Genomic DNA, 19,778 nt, shown 5'->3' on the forward strand with positions numbered 1-19,778 from the left:
GAAGTGCAATATTCACCAGGCAATACCCATCGTGCAACAATGGCATCCAACCCATGCCCACATTCAGGGAAACCTTGCTTTCCCTAACCATAGCTCCCTATGTAGAAGGTTTCTACAGCTGTTAAAATATTGTTTTCATGGTATTTATATTGATATTCTATAAATTATATTGATGAGGAAAGTTCCAAGAAAGTCAGTTTAGTTCTTCTATAAAAAGTAAAAAATTGATTTAATAATAAAATAGCAAAATATTACAAGAATAATATTAAAATTTAAAATATAAAAATATACAATAATATATTATATTCTTAAAATGAAGATTGAATCAGACGTGTGTCTGTGTGAAGCTGTACCAGCTTCCTTTAATGTCTCGTGATGTGTCGTGTCTGCCAGCAAAATCTTCTCCTAAAAAGGCTGGTTTAATCTTATAGTTCCACAAACTCTTCTAATGAGACATAGCTTCCCTCCCACCTCTCATGCAAGGATGGGGGTTGTTCAGTCTCCATGCATTGACATTTCTAAGGAGTGGGCATGAACAATGTGTGAAACCATTTAACGTATATAATATGTTTCCTTTAACATAAGATCAAAACTACACACACACACACACACACACACACACACACACATATATATATATATGTATGTATATATATATATATATATATATATATATATATATATATATATATATATATATTCATTGGAAACCCAATGTTCTTATTAATATCCTAATCAAGAAATATTGTAGTATAAAGAACTTATCCTAAAATCTTAACTAAAATACTGAAACTTTTACATACAACAAGAATGTGAAACCCTGATGGGTTTACTTCCTCTTTGTCTCCCTGCAAAGGTAAAGCACATTATGTGTCACTTACCTGACACAGGAGCCAGCGATGTCACCGCTGTCCCCTGTAGTCCGGAGCGTCCATCTTCTTCTGGGTGTCGCTGCTCCGGCCACTCACAGCGCCGGAGCAGCGATGACGTCACTCCCGCGCATGCGCACGGGAGCCGCCACTAACGGCATATCGCCGTTAGCAGCGGCATGCTGATAACAGCGATAGTGCGCCTGCGTGCCGCTGTCTACGGCGCCGTAGACAGCTGTCATTGTCTTTTACTAAATATATCCTAAACCGTGTAGGTTTAGGAGATATTTCTTGGACCTACAGGTAAGCCTTAATCTAGGCTTACCTGTAGGTCAAAGTGGTTTGTAAGGGTTTACAACCACTTTAAGGGTGCAATGGGCTTTATCTGGCTCTTGAGAGTTACATAAGCTCTTCTTAACTATGCTGAACTTATTCTTGTACCAAAAACTGCCCCCCCCCCCCCCCCCAATAAGCCTAATTATTTACACACAAAAAAAACAGCAAAAGAAGAGAAATAAATAATATAAAAAAAATCAGTACACGAGTACTAATCACATGCACAATAAAAAAAATAAAAACATAGAGCACTGGAATAAATAAACTACAGTAAATAGACCCTGAAAATCCACACCCATTAAATAAAAAAGAAGTAGATTTTATTTTTAAGAACATTCCGACTAATTGGCTCAGTGAACGGAACAGAGAGTTTCTGATTTGGCAAAATTTCACTAGAGGGGAAATCTGTAGGTTTATCATTCTTGTCATGTTTATTTTTGGCACATCTAGAATGTTGCCTTCGGAGAATGTTGCAGTGTTAGGCTGAATATACAAAGGTATTCAAATTAAGCATTTAGCACTCTATCAGACATTGCGTACATATGATCAGCATTGGTCAATGGCCTGTTACTAACAAGGATCTAGGTGAAATGTTTGAATAGCAGATCACTGTGTTAAAATAGACACTGCGTGCAATGTTCCCTGAAACATTAACCAGCCATAAATGCTTAGCAACAAATGCCAACAGATAAACTTATTACAATGCATGCTTAGCAAGCATTATTAGAGGCGAGTTTCTTTCACAGCTTTCCCTGTAAACTAAAAATCAGTACTAATTAAAAACCAAAAAGTGGACCTTGTCAAGTTTTACATTTTCAGGTCCTATCTTCGGTAGATGTGCACTGCCGAAAAATGTGTTCGTATTTGTTTCATTCGTTTTTTTTTTTGGTTTCTTTTTGTTTTTCGGGTTATTCGTAATGATTGCAATACGAAAATTCGTAAATTTGTAAATTCAAAAGTCTGAAAATAAGAAAGAAAATCTTAAAATTCGATTAACTAACTAATAATAACTATTAAATTATAGGTATTGGAATCCACTTTCAAATTTGGCTGTTAGTAAATATAACGAATACGAAGTTACCAATTATAATAAATTAATAAAGAATGCCTTATCTAAACAAATGGAACGTAAAGAATTAATAAATAATAATAAAAAGGTTTTATTATTAATATTATTGTTATTTATTATTATTAATTATTATTATTAATTCGAAACGTTCCATTCATTTAGATAAGGCATTCCTTATTTCGGATAATTCCTAACTTTGAATAAATTCGTATTCGTTATGTTTACTAACAGCCAAATTTGAAAGGAAATTACAATACCTATAATTTAATAGTTAGTAATAGTTATTATTAGTTAGTTATTATTTTAAATGTTCAAATTTTCAAGGGTTTCGGATTTTCGAATTTCCAAATTTTTTAATTTTACGAATTTACGAATATTCAAATTTACGAATATTCGGAAAAATTTGTTAAACAGGTTTTTGTTAATTCGGATATTTCCGAATTAACAAATTTGCTGAAATTCATTAAAAAATGAATTCTGAAACAAAACAAATTGCACATGTCTAATCTTCCATCACCAAAGTTATTGTTTGCTTGTATACACATAACATGTACAATAATTATACAGCGTGATTAGAAGTCTGCCATTTGCAGAGTTAGAAAAATGACTATGTAGGATCAGTTAAGAGACTGATGTAGCACTAACCCCGGAACGAGCTGCTGGTTTTATTCGGGCTTACCGTTACCTCACCTGTTCGCCTCTTCATTTTAGGGGAGTCCCGTGGAAAGTAGCCCAAATGATGATAGATCAGACACATGGTCCTTTTTGAAGATTTATTTAGGGGTAACACCAAAGAAAGACACAAGACACAGTCCTTCAATAGAGGGTTAGAGGATAAGGGGAGTTCAGGCACTTAGTAATTGCGGGTTAGAAGTATCAGTCAGATCCAGAGGACAAACAGCTCCACAGACTGGATCCAGCAGTCACCGGATAGGCCCCTCTCACTTGACCTAGCAGCCGATGATATGCCAAATAAAGTCTCTGCCACAGACTTGTTAATTGAACTTAGTGGTTTTGAGAGTAGATGCTCAACAAAGTCTCTGCCACAGACTTGTTAACTGAAGTACTTAGAGATTTTTGAGAGTTTTTAGGAAGAACTAGGAAGAACTACCATACAGTACCAGATTCTTTCAGCTGACCCGGCGATACTGTAAGGATATTGATCCGGGTTGCGTCCTCAAACTGAGTTTCCAGGCTCCTCCAGAGACACCAGCCTTGCGCTCGGTCCTCCACTGGAAAAGTCCTCCCTTGGATCCTCCAGCATTTCTTTGCTTCTCCCTGCAGGCGAGACAGCACAGGACCACCCCTGGATCAGTAGGCCCCAAGACATTCCTGGGCCTACACTCTCGGTTGCGAAGCCTCGGGCCAGCCGGCCCCAAGGCGGAAGGGCCCCAGGCCAGGAGGGCCCTGGGGTTGGGATCACAGACCCCGGAAAACGAACCAAAAAATATGGCGCCGGTACCTTAAATACCCTCTCCCAGAATGCATATCAGTGAAACCACACCCACTGAACCATTTCCAAGCAAGAGGTGGCATTCAATGCATCCAGCCTGCTGCTATTCCACACCCATCGACGGTGACAGCGACACCTACGGTCAGGTTGGGAATCAGTGCAACCCAGCTGGACTGGTACAGAAACCAGAACTTTTAGAGAAATTAGTCTGAGTAAAACTACAGCTTCAGACAATTAAATTTGAAAAAAACAATAAAGTCTGCTCATCAGGAGCAGGGAGCTACACTGACATGTGAAAAGTACTATGTACTAACTGGTCCAGTGTCCATGTACTGACTGGGGACCTTTCCTTAGAAGATTTCTTTAATGTGGCTGTAAACTCTGCCCAACCACTTTTACCTACAGGCAAGCCTATGTTAAGGTTTACCTACAGGTAAGCCTGTACGGTTTAGGAGATATTTACAATATACGTGTGCGCTGATGTCATCGGAGCATGCGCACTTTAGAAAGGGAGCGATCGTGTCGTTTCTAAAGGGATCATGCTGTGACCGGTGGCTCCCACGTACATGCATGGGAGTGACGTCACGTGACACCAGTCAGTCACAGAGTCAGAGTCCGCGGCCCCGGAAGGAAGAGGGGTGAAGATGGACGCTTCCAGCCAGCGGGGACAGCGGTGACATTGTAGGCTTTGTTTTCAGGTAAGTGACACATAATGGGCTAGTATGTAATGCATACTAGCCCATTATACTTTGCCTTTGCAAGCAAATAAAGAGGAAGTAAAACCACCTTGTTAATGTCCATCTCTGAATATGTAGGAAAGCACTTGCAAAACTCCTGCAAAATGGTATGTGACAGGCATTCTAGGTTGAAATATCACCCTTTTGTACCCAATCCTATACAAAAATATGACAATTTGTAGCGTCAGCAAAAATAATATTTACAGCGCCAGAAGGAATTTACACACAAATTTCTAAACAAGTATTACGATTCATCGTAATTAGCTCCTGTTTTATATCATGGTGTCAATGGGGCATGAGCTTTAGCCCCCCGTTCACTCCAGAGGGACTTGTCATGCAATTTGACATTTCCAGAACCTATGGTAAGCCACACCCTATTGTTAGCAAAGGAACCAATCAAATTGGTGTGACTCCGACTTTACGGTGCCCCCCGATTTGAAAAAACAAGTTCCCTGCACTATTTTTTGCGATTTCAGGTGTGACTTGCACAGACATCTGTACATGAAGTGGCACAGATGTCAGCCAAGTAGCACCTGAAATCGCGCTGACCTGCTATTTTGAAATCATACTACTTCAAGTGAAGTAGCATGATTTCATTCAAAGTAGCATCAATGTGAACAAGGGGTAAAAATAATTGTAAACAATCGCCTTGTAAAATGACCCATTCAGTTAAAAATAGAAATTAAATAAAAAACATTTTTGTATAGATATAAAAAAATACAAATAAAACATTATAAATACCTTTTTTCCCTTTTGTATAAGTGATTACATTCCCTCTGTTCTCAGCTGCATAAGAGCTGGGGGGAGGAGAAGCAGCAGTACACTGAGCTTCCCAGTGAATTGCTGTGCAGCGGAGGGCATGTCAGGACAAGTTTGATCATTGGAGGAGAGCACGCTGTGTTCTAAGCATAGCTAGAGAACTGACCAGGTTGTGCTCTCTTGCTTAGTGTGGTCAGTTTTTAATAGGAAAACAAGGGGACAAGCAGGAATGACAAGGATTTCACATGAAGGAAGCAATAGAAAGAGAACAGGATACTTTCTCATACAAGTACACGATACAGCAAACAGCAAGCACATATCAGAATTATGAAGTGTTGGGGGTAACAAACACTTTAATTCTGCATATATTTTTCTATGCAGGTCCTCTAAACTCTCCACATAACCAATTCAAAGGATGTGAAGGAACAAGCAAGGCTCAGGTGTGCTCAGGTATATCACCCACTAGATATATGGATATTACAGTGTAGGATTTCTATACCTATTCACCACTTCTGCATGCTTCTTATAAACAAGCTCATTTAACCACATATCTTTTTTATTTAAAGAGGAACTGCAGTTTGCTCACATCATTTGTAAAAAAGCATCTTTGCCATTCTGAAGCTTCCCTCCAACCACTTTGCATATTATTTTATATATACTGTGATTCTGTACTTGCCAAATATGCTGCAGAAATCTCCTTCCACTAAGTCTAGCTGCAGCCATTTTAGCTGAGGGCAGCTGAAGCTGCTGCCTGTTCACTTCCTGGATTTTCACAGACACACAGAGGCACACCTCCAGCCCTGCAGCTCTCATTGGCTCTCTTATGACTCATCCCCCCTCCCTTTCTGGAAAACTCTCACCAGAGTGAGAAAGAGAGCTGAGCATGATGTCATAAGCCTAGGCTTTTTACCAGACAGGAAACAAGAAGTGGGCTGTATAAGGTATTTACTGGCAGAAAAAAATGTGTTACTATCCAAAGTTAAAACAGAGAGGGAGATTTAATAGATGGAAAGCTGAAAAAATTACTCAAGGTCTGGTTTAATGACAAAAACACAACCCTTTGTAACCAACGGATGTTCAGAGTTGTCATCGACAAAAATGGAAGATGTGAGACTTGCTGTTTGTAGTTGGGATCATCACAAAGTTGGAGAGACCAAGCTGGAACTCCACTTTAAGAAAAGCATCATTGTATGAACTCAGGCATCTGTTATGCGTTGCAGTTAGTTGTGACTAGTGATGGCCTGAACCTCCGACGGGACGTTTCGCGAACGCAAACCGCGAACGAGGCCGACCGTTCGCGAAACCGAACGTTCGCCGCGGGCCCCATTGACTTCAATGGGAGGCGAACGTTTCAAACCTTTAGGTCGAATTTGCAGCCACGAGGTAATTATTAGCAGGGAAAACATAGTCCCACCACCTGGCCAATGACATAATACATGTATGAGGTGAATTTGGGATCGATAACTACAAGCATTCTTTTTTTATTTGGAAAATTGTTCTGACAATTCAGGACTGTGGAGCGCATGAAGGCAATGGAGGAGAGGGAAGGTCAGGGACCAGGGTAGGCAAAGAAGAGGGTGCAGGAGATGATCACCAGCAGCGTCACATACAGCAATGACACATGCACCGTGATAGAGGCATCTGACAACAGCACCGTGATAGAGGGCACTGACATCAGCAGCGTGACATAAAGCATTAACACCAGCACCGTGACATACAGCATTGACAGCAACACCGTGATAGAGAGTGCTGACATCAGAAGCGTGACATTAAGCACTGACATCAGCACCGTGATAGAGGGCACTGACATCAGAAGCGTGACATACAGCACTGACATCAGCACCGTGATATACAGCACTGACAGCAGCACCGTGATAGAGAGTACTGACATCAGAAGCGTGACATTAAGCACTGACATCAGCACAGTGATATACAGCACTGACAGCAGCACCGTGATAGAGAGTACTGACATCAGAAGCGTGACATAAAGCATTAACACCAGCACCGTGACATACAGCATTGACAGCAACACCGTGATATACAGCACTGACATCAGAAGCGTGACATTAAGCACTGACATCAGCACCGTGATATACAGCACTGACAGCAGCACCGTGATAGAGGGCACTGACATCAGAAGCGTGACATACAGCACTGACATCAGCACCGTGATATACAGCACTGACAGCAGCACCGTGATAGAGAGTACTGACATCAGAAGCGTGACATAAAGCATTAACACCAGCACAGTGATATACAGCACTGACAGCAGCACCGTGGTAGAGAGTACTGACATCAGAAGCGTGACATTAAGCACTGACATCAGCACCGTGATATACAGCACTGACAGCAGCACCGTGATAGAGGGCACTGACATCAGAAGCGTGACATACAGCACTGACATCAGCACAATGATATACAGCACTGACAGCAGCACCGTGACATTAAGCACTCACACCAGCACCGTGATATACAGCACTGACAGCAGCACCGTAAGCAGCCCCAGGAGTAAGTCAGCACAGCACAGGGATGGTGTGATCCCCTCATAATAAGAACCCCCAGGAAGAAGTCAGCACAGCACAGGGATGGTGTGATCCCCTCATAGTAAGCAGCCCCAGGAGTAAGTCAGCACAGCACAGGGATGGTGTGATCCCCTCATAATAAGAACCCCCAGGAGGAAGTCAGCACAGCACAGGGATGGTGTGATCCCCTCATAGTAAGCAGGCCCAGGAGAAACTCAGCACAGCACAGGGATGGTGTGATCCCCTCATAAGAAGAACCCCCAAGAGGAAGTCAGCACAGCACAGGGATGGTGTGATCCCCTCATAGTAAGCAGGCCCAGGAGAAACTGAGCACAGCACAGGGATGGTGTGATCCCCTCATAATAAGAACCCCCAGGAGGAAGTCAGCACAGCACAGGGATGGTGTGATCCCCTCATAGTAAGCAGGCCCAGGAGAAACTTAGCACAGCACAGGGATGTTGTGATCCCCTCATAATAAGAACCCCCAGGAGGAAGTCAGCACAGCACAGGGATGGTGTGATCCCCTCATAGTAAGCAGGCCCAGGAGAAACTCAGCACAGCACAGGGATGGTGTGATCCCCTCATAATAAGAACCCCCAGGAGGAAGTCAGCACAGCACAGGGATATCATAAGCAGCCCCAGTAGAAATATGACACCGCTCAACCTCTTCAAAGAGGATGGTAGGGGCATATAGTACGGTGTGCTTTTTTGGGACAAGGAAGTGAGCCAAATGAAGAAAGAAGGTCTGTGTGCTTGATTAAAAAAATAGTTTATAGACATATACATGGTCTACTGGTCACATGTGTTGAATTCCTCCGAGATCCATGCCTCATTCATTTTTATAAATGTGAGGTAGTTAACACTGTCGTGAGCTAGGCGAGTACGCTTATCGGTCACGATCCCCCCTGCTGCGCTGAACGTCCTTACGGACAGGACACTGGATGAGGGGCAAGCCAACAGTTCGATTGCAAATTGGGCAAGCTCTGGCCAGAGGTCAAGCCTGCCCACCCAGTAGTCCAGGGGTTCATCACTCCTCAGAGCGTCCACATCGGCCGTTAACCCAATGTAGTCGGACACCTGACGGTCTAGGCGTTCCCTGATGCTGGATCCGGATGACACCTGTCGATGGGTCAGCTGAAAGAATGACCTCATATCCGAAGTCACCAACACATCTTCAAACCGGCCTCTTCTTGCAGGCGCTGTTGGATTGGTACCCGCAAATCCTTCTCTGGGAGTGGGAATTGCTCCTCTGCCAGCGCACGCAAAAGCAGAATGCAGCATTTCTCGAAGCAAGGCCTGGAAGTGCTGCATTCTGACAGCCCTCTGCGACGGCGGTAACATTTCCGCCATTTTGTGTTTATACCGGGGGTCTAAGTACGTTGCCACCCAGTACTGGTCCTTGACCCTTATGCTTTTTATACGGGGGTCCCTATTAAAACACTGGAGCATGAAGGCCCCCATTTGCACTAAAGTGGAAGCGGTGTGGTGGCCTGGCTCCTGCTCATCATCCAGGATAATGTCGTCCTCTTCATTCTCCTCTCCCCATCCACGCACAACAGGGATCCCAGAAAGGTTTAAAGCACGCTCTTCTTGCTCCTCCTCATCCGCCCCGGCACCATCCTCCTCTGACTCCTCTTCAGACTCCTGTTGTCTCAGATAGAGTAGCCCCCCCTGGGAATTCATCCAGCATTGCGACTTCCTCATCTTCCCGCTCCTGCTCCTCCACAGCCTGATCAATGACACGACGCAATGCACGCTCCATAAAGAGGGCATAAGGTACCATGTCACTGATGGCGCCATGGCTGCGACTGACCAGTTTGGTGATCTCCTCAAATGGCCGCAGAAGTCTGCATGCGTCGCGCATGAGCAGCCACTGGCGCGGTGAAAAAAACCCCAGCTCCCCAGAACCGTTTCTTTCGCAGAGTTCATACAGGTAGACGTTAACTGCACATTTCTGCTGGAGCAGCCTATCAAGCATATAGAAGGTTGAGTTCCATCGCGTCGGGCAATCGCAAATAAGACGTCTGACCGGCAGATGGTGTCGCCGCTGAATGTCAGCAAGGCGAGCCATGGCCGTGTAAGATCTTCTGAAATGGGCCGAGATTTTCCTTGCCTGACGCAAGATGTCCTGGACATCAGGGTATTTGACAAGGAATCGCTGCACGACCAAGTTTAAGACGTGTGCCATGCATGGCACGTGCGTGATTTTGCCCTGTTTCAATGCGCTAAGCAGATTGGCACCGTTGTCACACACCACTTTACCAACTGTCAAATTGAGCGGTGTTAGCCACTGATCTGCCTGTGAACGCAAAGCTGAAAGGAGTGCCGGGCCAGTGTGGCTCTTGGCTTCCAGGCACAACAGACGCAGCACGGCATGGCAACGTCTCACCTGGCATGTGGAATAGGTTCTGGGGAGCTTGGGCGGTGCAGCGGAAGAGACGCTAGCAGCGGAAAAGGAGGAGGCAGCTGAGGAAGAGAGGGAGGAGGATGGAGTAGGAGGAGGAGGAGAAGCATGCAATCCGTGGCGGTAAAACCAAATCTACACGGGTGCCACGGGTTACATGCTTGACGGCCGTCAGAAGGTTCACCCAGTGGGCAGTAAAAGTGATATACCTTCCCTGCCCGTGTTTGCTAGACCACGTGTCTGTGGTCAGATGTATCTTGGCACTGACACTGTGTGCCAGAGATACATTCACTTGCCGCTGAACATGGCCATATAGCTCTGGGATGCCCTTCTCTGAGAAATACTTCCTTCCTGGGACCTTCCATTGTGGTGTTCCAATGGCCACAAATTTGCGAAAGGCCTCCGAGTCCACCAGTTTATATGGCAGTAGTTGGCGGGCTATCAGTTCTGACAAGCCAGCCGTCAACCGTTGGGCAAGAGGGTTATCCGGCGTCATCATTTTTTTACGCTCGAACATTAGGCCCACGGAAGCCTGCCTTTTTGCAGAAAAACGTGAGCTTGGCGTGATGGAAGGTGGAGTGGAGGACAATTGTGAGGAGAGAGGAAAAGGAGAAGTAGAAGACGAGGCTGGACGGTGAGAGCCTGCAGTGTGCCTTTGTGTGTTCCGTTGCTCCCACTGGGCTCGGTGATGGCTGCTCATGTGCCTTCTTAAGGCGGTCGTCCCTAGGTGAGTGTTGGGCTTACCGCGACTAATGCGTTGACTGCAAAGATTGCAGATGGCAACGCTATTGTCAGCAGCGGACACGTTAAAAAAAGCCCACACTGCGGAGCCATGTGCCGGTGTCCTGGGAGCGCCAGATGTGACCGTACATGGTCGATGACTCGCTCCTGATACATTTGCAGTCTGCTTTGTCCCTCCTGTGCAATGTAAGTTATTCCTGCTTCTCCTCCCTATCTGCTGGTCCATATCTCCCTCTGAACTCCCCTCCTCTTCCTCTCTTGTGGGCACCCACGTGACATCACTAGACATGTCATCATCAACGTCACCTTCATCACCCCTATAAGTAGAGATCTCGGAGTAGGCAGCAACACCGGGGACCAACCTCCTCCTTGGGCTGATCTGGGTACTGTCATCAGACTGCTGAGTAGCGGTTGTTGCTACCTCCTCTTCCTGATCCAATACCAAGAGTGGCTGCGCATCAGAAATGTCCTCTTGATATGGATCGGAAAATAATTCCTGTGACTCAAGCGGAAGGTATGTGGTGGTGGTGGTGTTGTTGGTGGTAGTGTCTTTGGGGGTGCACATAGCAGAGAGTGAAGAAGAGGGTGCAGATCGAGAGGATGAGGAGGGTGCAGAAGAGTAAGGCTGAGTGAGCCACTCAACCAAGTCTGGTGCGTCCTTTAAAGTAATTGAACGCACCTTCTGCAACTTCCCACTTTGGCTCAAGGCTGTTGCTCCTGCCCTACCCCTACCACCCCTGCGGAAGGGCCTGCCTCTTCCTCTGCCTGTAATTTTTTTAATCACCCTGTGACAAAACTCCTAGTCCCTATACCAATGAAGGACTGCTGCAGTATAGGGCAGCAGTCAGCAGTAGTGCACCTCAACCCTATGTATTGTGGACCGATAACAGTCCTTATAGAATAGCAGACTGTACCTCACTCAACCCTATGTACTGTAGCACCCTAGACCAAGTTACCAGTCCTTATAAGAACTTTTGTGGACCAAGCAGGTTGTGTGTTAGTGATTAGCAGACTGTACGTCAGTCCCTATACCAATGAAGGACTGCTGCAGTATAGGGCAGCAGTCAGCAGTAGTGCACCCCAACCCTATCTATTGTGGACCGATAGTGGTCCTTACAGAACAGCAGACTGTACCGCACTCAACCCTATGTACTGTAGCACCCTAGACCAAGTTACCAGTCCTTATAAGAACTTTTGTGGGCCAAGCAGGTTGTGTGTTAGTGATTAGCAGACTGTACGTCAGTCCCTATACCAATGAAGGACTGCTGCAGTATAGGGCAGCAGTCAGCAGTAGTGCACCTCAACCCTATCTATTGTGGACCGATAGCGGTCCTTACAGAACAGCAGACTGTACCGCACTAAACCCTATGTACTGTAGCACCCTAGACCAAGTTACCAGTCCTTATAGGAACTTTTGTGGACCAAGCAGGTTGTGTGTTAGTGATTAGCAGACTGTACGTCAGTCCCTATACTGCTGAAGGACTGCTGCAGTATAGGGCAGCGGTCAGCAGTGGTGCACCTCAACCCTATCTATTGTGGACTGATAGCGGTCCTTACAGAACAGCAGACTGTACCGCACTCAACCCTATGTACTGTAGCACCCTAGACCAAGTTACCAGTCCTTATAGGAACTTTTGTGGACCAAGCAGGTTGTGTGTTAGTGATTAGCAGACTGTACGTCAGTCCCTATACTGCTGAAGGACTGCTGCAGTATAGGGCAGCGGTCAGCAGTGGTGCACCTCAACCCTATCTATTGTGGACCGATAGCGGTCCTTACAGAACAGCAGACTGTACTGCACTCAACCCTATGTACTGTAGCACCCTACACAGACCAAGTTACCAGTCCTGATAAAGAGCTTTGTGGAACAAGTGAGTTGTGAATGATTAGCAGACTGCAGCAGAAGGGCAGCAGTCAAGTATAATATTCTTTCTATATTTGGAAGAAAGAATATTATACGTGTACAAGCCTATTACCGTACCACTGATACCAGTCCTGAAAAGAACCTTTGTGGAACTAATAGTAACAGCAAGTCTTTAAACTGACCCTCACTGCCTGACAACACTGCTTCCTTCCTGTCCCTATACAAAGTGGCAAAAAAGAGTACACTGGAACGATTAGTGGTTACTGGAACAGCTCTTTTGTGGACCTGATAGTAACAGCTAATGATGATGATGATGATGATGATGATGATGATGAAAGACTAATCTGGCTGTCCCTGTAGCACACACCGTCCTTTCCCTTTCTCTAAACTGACAAAAGACACTCAGGCTGCTGCAAGAATCAGTAGCACAGCAAACCTATATACACCTAACACCTATACCAGTCCTGAAAAGAACTTTTGTGGAACTAATAGTAACAGCAAGTCTTTAAACTGACCCTCACTGCCTGACAACACTGCTTCCTTCCTGTCCCTATACAAAGTGGCAAAAAAGAGTAGACTGGAACGATTAGTAGTTACTGGAACAGCTATTTTGTGGACCTGATAGTAACAGCTAATGATGATGATGATGATGATGATGATGATGATGAAAGACTAATCTGGCTGTCCCTGTAGCACACACCGTCCTTTCCCTTTCTCTAAACTGACAAAAGACACTCAGGCTGCTGCAAGAATCAGTAGCACAGCAAACCTATATACACCTAACACCTATACCAGTCCTGAAAAGAACTTTTGTGTACCAAATAGCTAGCGTTTTATCTGTCCCTACTCCACACAGCAACCTTTCCCTATAGTGACAGAAGAAAGAATGTAAAATGGCCACCGGATCGGGTGTATTTATAGGTTAGGGGGAATGTCCAAGTGTCCATGTGCTGTCATGTCTCAATTGGCTGTCCTGTACCCCATGATAGACGTGTCATCATAGGTCAAAGTTCTTTTACACATTAAACACGTAAGTCCGCCGGGGCGAACGACGGGAAAAGGCGAGCGAACGAGCGGACCGCGAACGACCGAAATTCGCCGCGAAACGACCGCCGGGCGAACCGTTCGGCCATCACTAGTTGTGACTGTTGCATGGTAAAAGTAGTGCATCTCAACTGTCAAATGATATTAAAGATCACTAGGGATGAGTAAATCTACCTGGGTTTTTGGTTCGCAAAATGTTTCATGATTCTTGCTTGAACAGCGAGCCCCATTGAAAGCTACACTATATTACCAAAAGTATTGAGACACCTGCCTTTACACAAATATGAACTTTAACAGCATCCCAGTCTTAGTCTGTAGGGTTCAATATTGAGTTGTCCCACCCTTTGCAGCTATAACAGCTTCAACTCTTTTGGGAAGGCTCGCCACAAGGTTTAGAAATGTGTCTATGGAAATGTTTGGGCTTGGCCTCTTAGTTCCAGTGAAGGGACTCTTAAGGCATCAGCATACCAAGACATTTTGGACAATTTCATGCTCCTAACTTTGTGGGAACAGTTTGGGGGTGGCCTCTTCCTGTTCCAAAATGACTCTGCACCAGTGCACAGCGTAAAGTCCATAAAGACATGGATGAGCGAGTTTGGGGTGGAGGAACTTGATTAGCCTGTACAGAGTCCTGATCTCAACCCGATAGAACACCTTTGGAAAGCATTAGAGTGCAGAATGTGAGCCAGGCCTTCCCGTCAACATCAGTGCCTGACCTCACAAATCCACTTCTGGAAGAATGGTCAAACATTCCCATAGACACACTCCTAAACCTTGTGGACAGCCTTCCCAGAAGAGTTGACGCTGTTATAGCTGCAAAGGGTGGGCCAACTCCATATTGAAACCTGCAGACTAAGGCCGCGTACACACACGGGCGGATTGTCTGCCCAACTAAGTTCGGCAGACAATCCGACAGACAGTCTGTTCAAAATGAGCATGAACGGACTTGACCACACACGATGAGCAGACAGTCCACTGAAAGCGTGCGTAATGACGTGTACAGCACGTACAACGGGACTAGAAAAACAACGTCCTATACACTGCAATGCAACCTTCGGCCGCGTAAACCCTTTCTGAGCATGCACCATACTTAGTCCGTCCAACTTGCCTACACACGAGCGGACTGTCCGCTGAAACCAAGTTTGGACGGACAAAACCAAGTTTGAACGGACTGTCTTACGGAAATTCCGTAAGACTTTGTTCGTCAGATTGTCCGCTGAAAAAGTCAGCTGAAGCCCACACACGAGCGGATTGTCCGCTGAAACACGGTTCAGCGGACTAAGTTGGACAGACAATCTGCCCGTGTGTACGCGGCCTAAGACTGGGATGCCTTTAAAGTTCATGTGGGTGTAAAGGTGGATATCCCAATACTTTTGGTAATTTAGTGTATCTCCTATTTAATGGCAAAAACACATCTCTTTGTGACCAGCAGACGTTCAGACCTGTCATCAACAAAAATGGAAGATGTGAGACTTGCTGTTTGTAGTTGGGATCATCACAAATTTGGAGAAACCAAAGTTAAGAAAAGTAGCGTTGTATGCACACAGGCATCTGTTTTGCGTTGCAGTTGGTTGTGACTTTTGCGTGGTAAAAGTAGTGCACCTCAACTGTCAAATGATGTTGAAGATCACTAGGGATGAGTAAATCTGCCTGGGTTTTTGGTTAGTTCGCAAACTGTTTAACAAATCTTGCTTGAACAACAAACCCCATTGAAGTCTATATGGGCAAAGCTTGTTATTCCAAGGCATAAGAAGCTGGGAAATGCCTTGGGGGGCATATGCCAATACCAAATTAAATAAATAAACAAAATCAGTAGCCCTAAACAGAACTGCCAGTTCTTCCTAACATCTACAACATACACTGACAATGTGACTGTTTGGAGACCACCTTTTGTATAAAGGGGGCCGGGAAAACTGTTTGCTCTTGTGACTTTTCGCAAACTGATAGCAGAAAACGCCACCTTATCCCTAAAGCTCACACTCCCTGTACACACATTGTGGATAAAACTTATGATGAAGGAATGCGAACAATGCTTGCGTTAACCTGTCCTTCAATGTTCACTTCATATGTGCAGGCGTTGCAACCTTCACTCGCTCCATATAGCCGCCTTTGAGCTGTAGAGTGTGGCGCTCACTGTATGGCAACAACAAGTACAACATAATGCAATGATGCAACGCAGACCTATATGAATGCTCTGGGTTGAAGGTTACTGATTATTTTTAATAATGTGAGATTTTAGAGCTTTTTATAGGGGAGTATTTTAAACCAATGTTCTTTGATACTACAAAGTGAGTCAACAAATGTTTTCCACGACACAGAAGTTCATCTGTTGTGTCCCGTATCTATTTGTATGTGGTATGCAAGTAGGGTGATTTTTTTTTCCTCAAAACATGTAATTGTAGTGTGTACACTTTGTGGTAACATGTATTATATAATTACAGGGTAGACAAAGATGAAAGGGTATGCATATTAGCATTTAAAAAGCAATAGTAAACTTGCACAAAAATATTCGGTCAAATACTCATCTGAGTAGTCACATGTTCCATTTATACACTTTGTTATGCTTCGTAAAAGATGTTGGAGTACATGAGCCCATACTTATAAAGTTTTTCAATCTACCTGTGTCTGATCCCAGATCTACAATTAATCTCTGCAGTAAAAACTTACCTGGCTGTAACTCTTGGGTCAAACTTTGCACGGTATCTGGCGACTTGAATATTCTTTGCCTCCATGTCTCGATCTTTTTTGGTTTCCTCTTGTAGCCCCCAGAATTCAGCTTTGCATTTTACTGGCTCGTTGCAGAACTGGACTGGAACCATAGCACGGATCAGTTTGACATAGTAAGGGTTCTTCTTTAATGGAGGTTCCATAGACTCTGGGAGCACCTTACTGCTTGCTCCACACCCCATCTCAGGAGGATAGGGGACTGAAGAGCACAGCCAGAGGACAGGGACCCATTACACATCCAGGTAACCTGACACAAAAAAGGACAGAAATTCTCATGAGCAGCTTATTGTATCCTCCTACACTCCGAGCTCAGCCCCTTCTTTGTGACACATACATGTTACTAAGGGGAGGCAGTCTAAGAACAACATATATCACCTTAGAAAGACATTAGTAAGACCTTTTTTTGACTTACGAATAGTAATTAAAGCATAGTTCTGGCTTTATTATCCATTGCAGAGTTGCAGAATAAATTGTTCTTGTTTATACATGTAATTATCTGCTGAAAAAAAGAAGAAAAGAAGTTGTTTTAGACTTTCTCTGCCTCTACATATGGCAGTATTGGGCAGCACACAGATTTTAAGGTAGAGAAATAATCTGCTTGGATATAAAGAATGCAATAGTGAGTCCATGAAACTCTACTATTTCCAGAACACTCTTAGTGCCTGGCAGACCTAATGCATCCCCCATTTTTTTTTTTTTATTTCAGATTTAGCCATCACTGTAAATACCAAATGTTCTTCAGAAAGGGCTGCAAGCAGCTTCGAGGGAAAATTCTCAGACAGCTTAGCTTACCTGTGTGTGTATGAATGACACATGGTCACTTTTGTAAATAGTAGTGAACTCAACTGTGCAGTTCCCAAGCAGTCCCTAGCGGTTGACTCTATCTGGTTTGTTAGATAAAACAGTAGAAAATTTAGTGAAGCCAGATTTATGAAAAATGATCTGTTGATATTGGTTACTGGCCTTTGGTTACTGCTCTGTGCTATAATAAATGATTGTCATTGTGTTTCTGCTGGCCACACAGTGGAAGATTTAAGGGCCATACACACGATCTGACTTTTTGACAACAAACATGCAAATTAGCTATTTTAAGGCAACATCCGACCGTGTGTACGCTTCATCGGACAAACTTTTTCGGTTTTCATCTGACTTTTGTTGGCTGTGTGAATGGACAAACTTTATTTATTTATTTTTTTTGCCACCTCAGTGAATCCTTTTGGGAGACTTAAATCAACTCTTCCGTTCATCTCAACCCGTTTCAACATCTTCGTAGCAAAGATTATTCCCTAGAGTGTGGTATTTTCTCTTTCTTTCTTTTTTTTGCCACTTGGGCTGCAAACTAAGGCCGCGTACACACGGGCGGACTGTCTGTCCAACTTTTTTTTTAAACAAACGCAGGTTTATTAATCATGCAAAAATGTTACAGAAAAAAAATTAGTGGGTGCAACCACACAATTTGTAAAGTAAACAAATACCAGCATATGTTCATCCCCAACGCAGTGAGGAGAGATAATCCACACAACCGAATAGTACAAACATGGGAGCTTCCCGCCCACCCCCCCCCCACTGTCCCAAGACACGAGTACCATGCGTCACCGCATCAGCGGACGCAAGTCTCAACTGCATTCAACCATCTATCCCACACTTTATTGTACTTGGCAGGGCAACCACGATGACTATACACCAATTGTATATACGGTAATGTATTATTAATTTCTATAATCCAGTCCCGGACCCGAGGAGGAGCAGGTCGCATCCAATGTTTCGCTATCAACTTTCTAGCGGTAAATAGGGTAGACTGTAGGAATGTAGTAAGGTACGTATCCATAGCCACGTCCGGGAACATTCCCAGTATACATACTTTCGGGTCAAGTTGTAAGGGCGACCCCATGTGGTCATGCAGAAAATTAATTATGTGTATCCAATAGGACTGAATCTTAGGACACAACCACACTAGGTGGTATAAGGTTCCAGAGATGCATGAGCACATGGGGCACCCCAGACTATGGTCAGGCCGGAATTTCGCCAACCTGACAGGGGTCAGGTACGACCTATGAATTACGTATAGTTGCGTAAGGCGGTCTGGGATTTTCAATGATACCTGTTTAACATTTTCAAGCAAGTCCTCCCAGTCTGACCCCTCCAGTGGCCCCATATCCTCCTCCCATCTAAGCCTGGCCCTCTCCGAGATCAGAGCCGACTCCCTCGCCCTCAATAAATTGTAGAATGTGGAAATCAACTGGGCCGAGGTGTCACCAAGCAGCAGGTCAACCAAAGGCAAGGTCTGGACGTTAGGGGGGCCGTCAGCAAATTGGGCTCTAAGTGCGTGTCGCAATTGCAAATACCGGAAATACATGGATTGGGGTAGGTCAAATTCCGCCTGTAACATAGGAAAATCACGAATGCCAAGGGGGGACATGACTTGGTATAAAAAGATAACGCCCCTAGCGGCCCATAGTGCGGCCCCTGGGACCGCTAGTAATTCCTTCAAATCAGTGTTGCACCACAGGGGGGTGTGCGAATGGAAAAAATCAGCTCCAACAACACCCAACGCTGACTTCCAGATCTTCCTATGGTAGGACAGCATAGGGGTCTGGACAGCTCCCGCCCTCCCGGCTCGAAAGAGCATCTGCAGGGGGGTATGAGTGTGTAAGCCCTCTCCGCCACCCACCAATGTCTGGTATCTGGTCCCATCCAATCTGTGCAGGTGATAGAAATGCGACAGCTGTGCCGCCAAATAGTAACTCCGAAAGTCCGGGAGGGCCACCCCTCCCGAGTTCGATGGGTTCTTAAGCGTGGTCCACGCCAGCTTGTGCCTAGAGGAGCCCCAAATAAACGTATTCAAAATTTTATCAATCGTTTTGAAGTAGCGGAGAGGGATCAGGACCGGGGAATGCCAGAGCGCGTACTGTCTGTTCATCGTGTGTGGTCAAGTCCGTTCATTCGAAAGTAGGAGGGACTGTCTGTCGGATTGTCTGACGGACTTAGTTGGCCAGACAGTCTGCCCGTGTGTACGCGGCTTAAGCTTTCACAATATACAATATATACCAAATAATATCCCGCCTAAGCCAACCCCCCACCCACAGCCCACCCTCGGTCTCTCCAAATATCTAACATCCTACTCTTTCGGCCCCAAGTCATATTGTGCTACTGCGGCCATCTTTTTGGCATATCTCGATGATTGCTTATATTTTTCCTAGTCTTTCCATCTCGTTACGAACCCCACTATTTCTCCACTAAAGTTTAAATACTCTA

The 19,778-nt window shown here is 44.8% G+C and overlaps 1 protein-coding gene across 1 annotated transcript in view; it reads right to left on the bottom strand.

Moving 5' to 3' along the window:
* PSKH2 (protein serine kinase H2) overlaps positions 1 to 16,767 on the bottom strand; it is a 41,881-nt gene extending 25,114 nt beyond the window's left edge. Inside the window, exon 1 of the mRNA XM_077492974.1 lies at positions 16,464 to 16,767. Within this exon, the coding sequence (XP_077349100.1) occupies positions 16,464 to 16,705 (242 nt within the window). The 5' untranslated portion in view covers positions 16,706 to 16,767. The remainder of the gene's footprint in view (positions 1 to 16,463) is intronic.
* Positions 16,768 to 19,778: the final 3,011 nt, after the last annotated feature.

This window comes from Lithobates pipiens, unplaced genomic scaffold (assembly GCF_037356315.1).
Source record: "Lithobates pipiens isolate NorthernLeopardFrog02 unplaced genomic scaffold, aLitPip1_a1.2 Scaffold_19, whole genome shotgun sequence".
In the NCBI taxonomy this organism is placed as follows: Eukaryota; Metazoa; Chordata; class Amphibia; order Anura; family Ranidae; genus Lithobates; species Lithobates pipiens.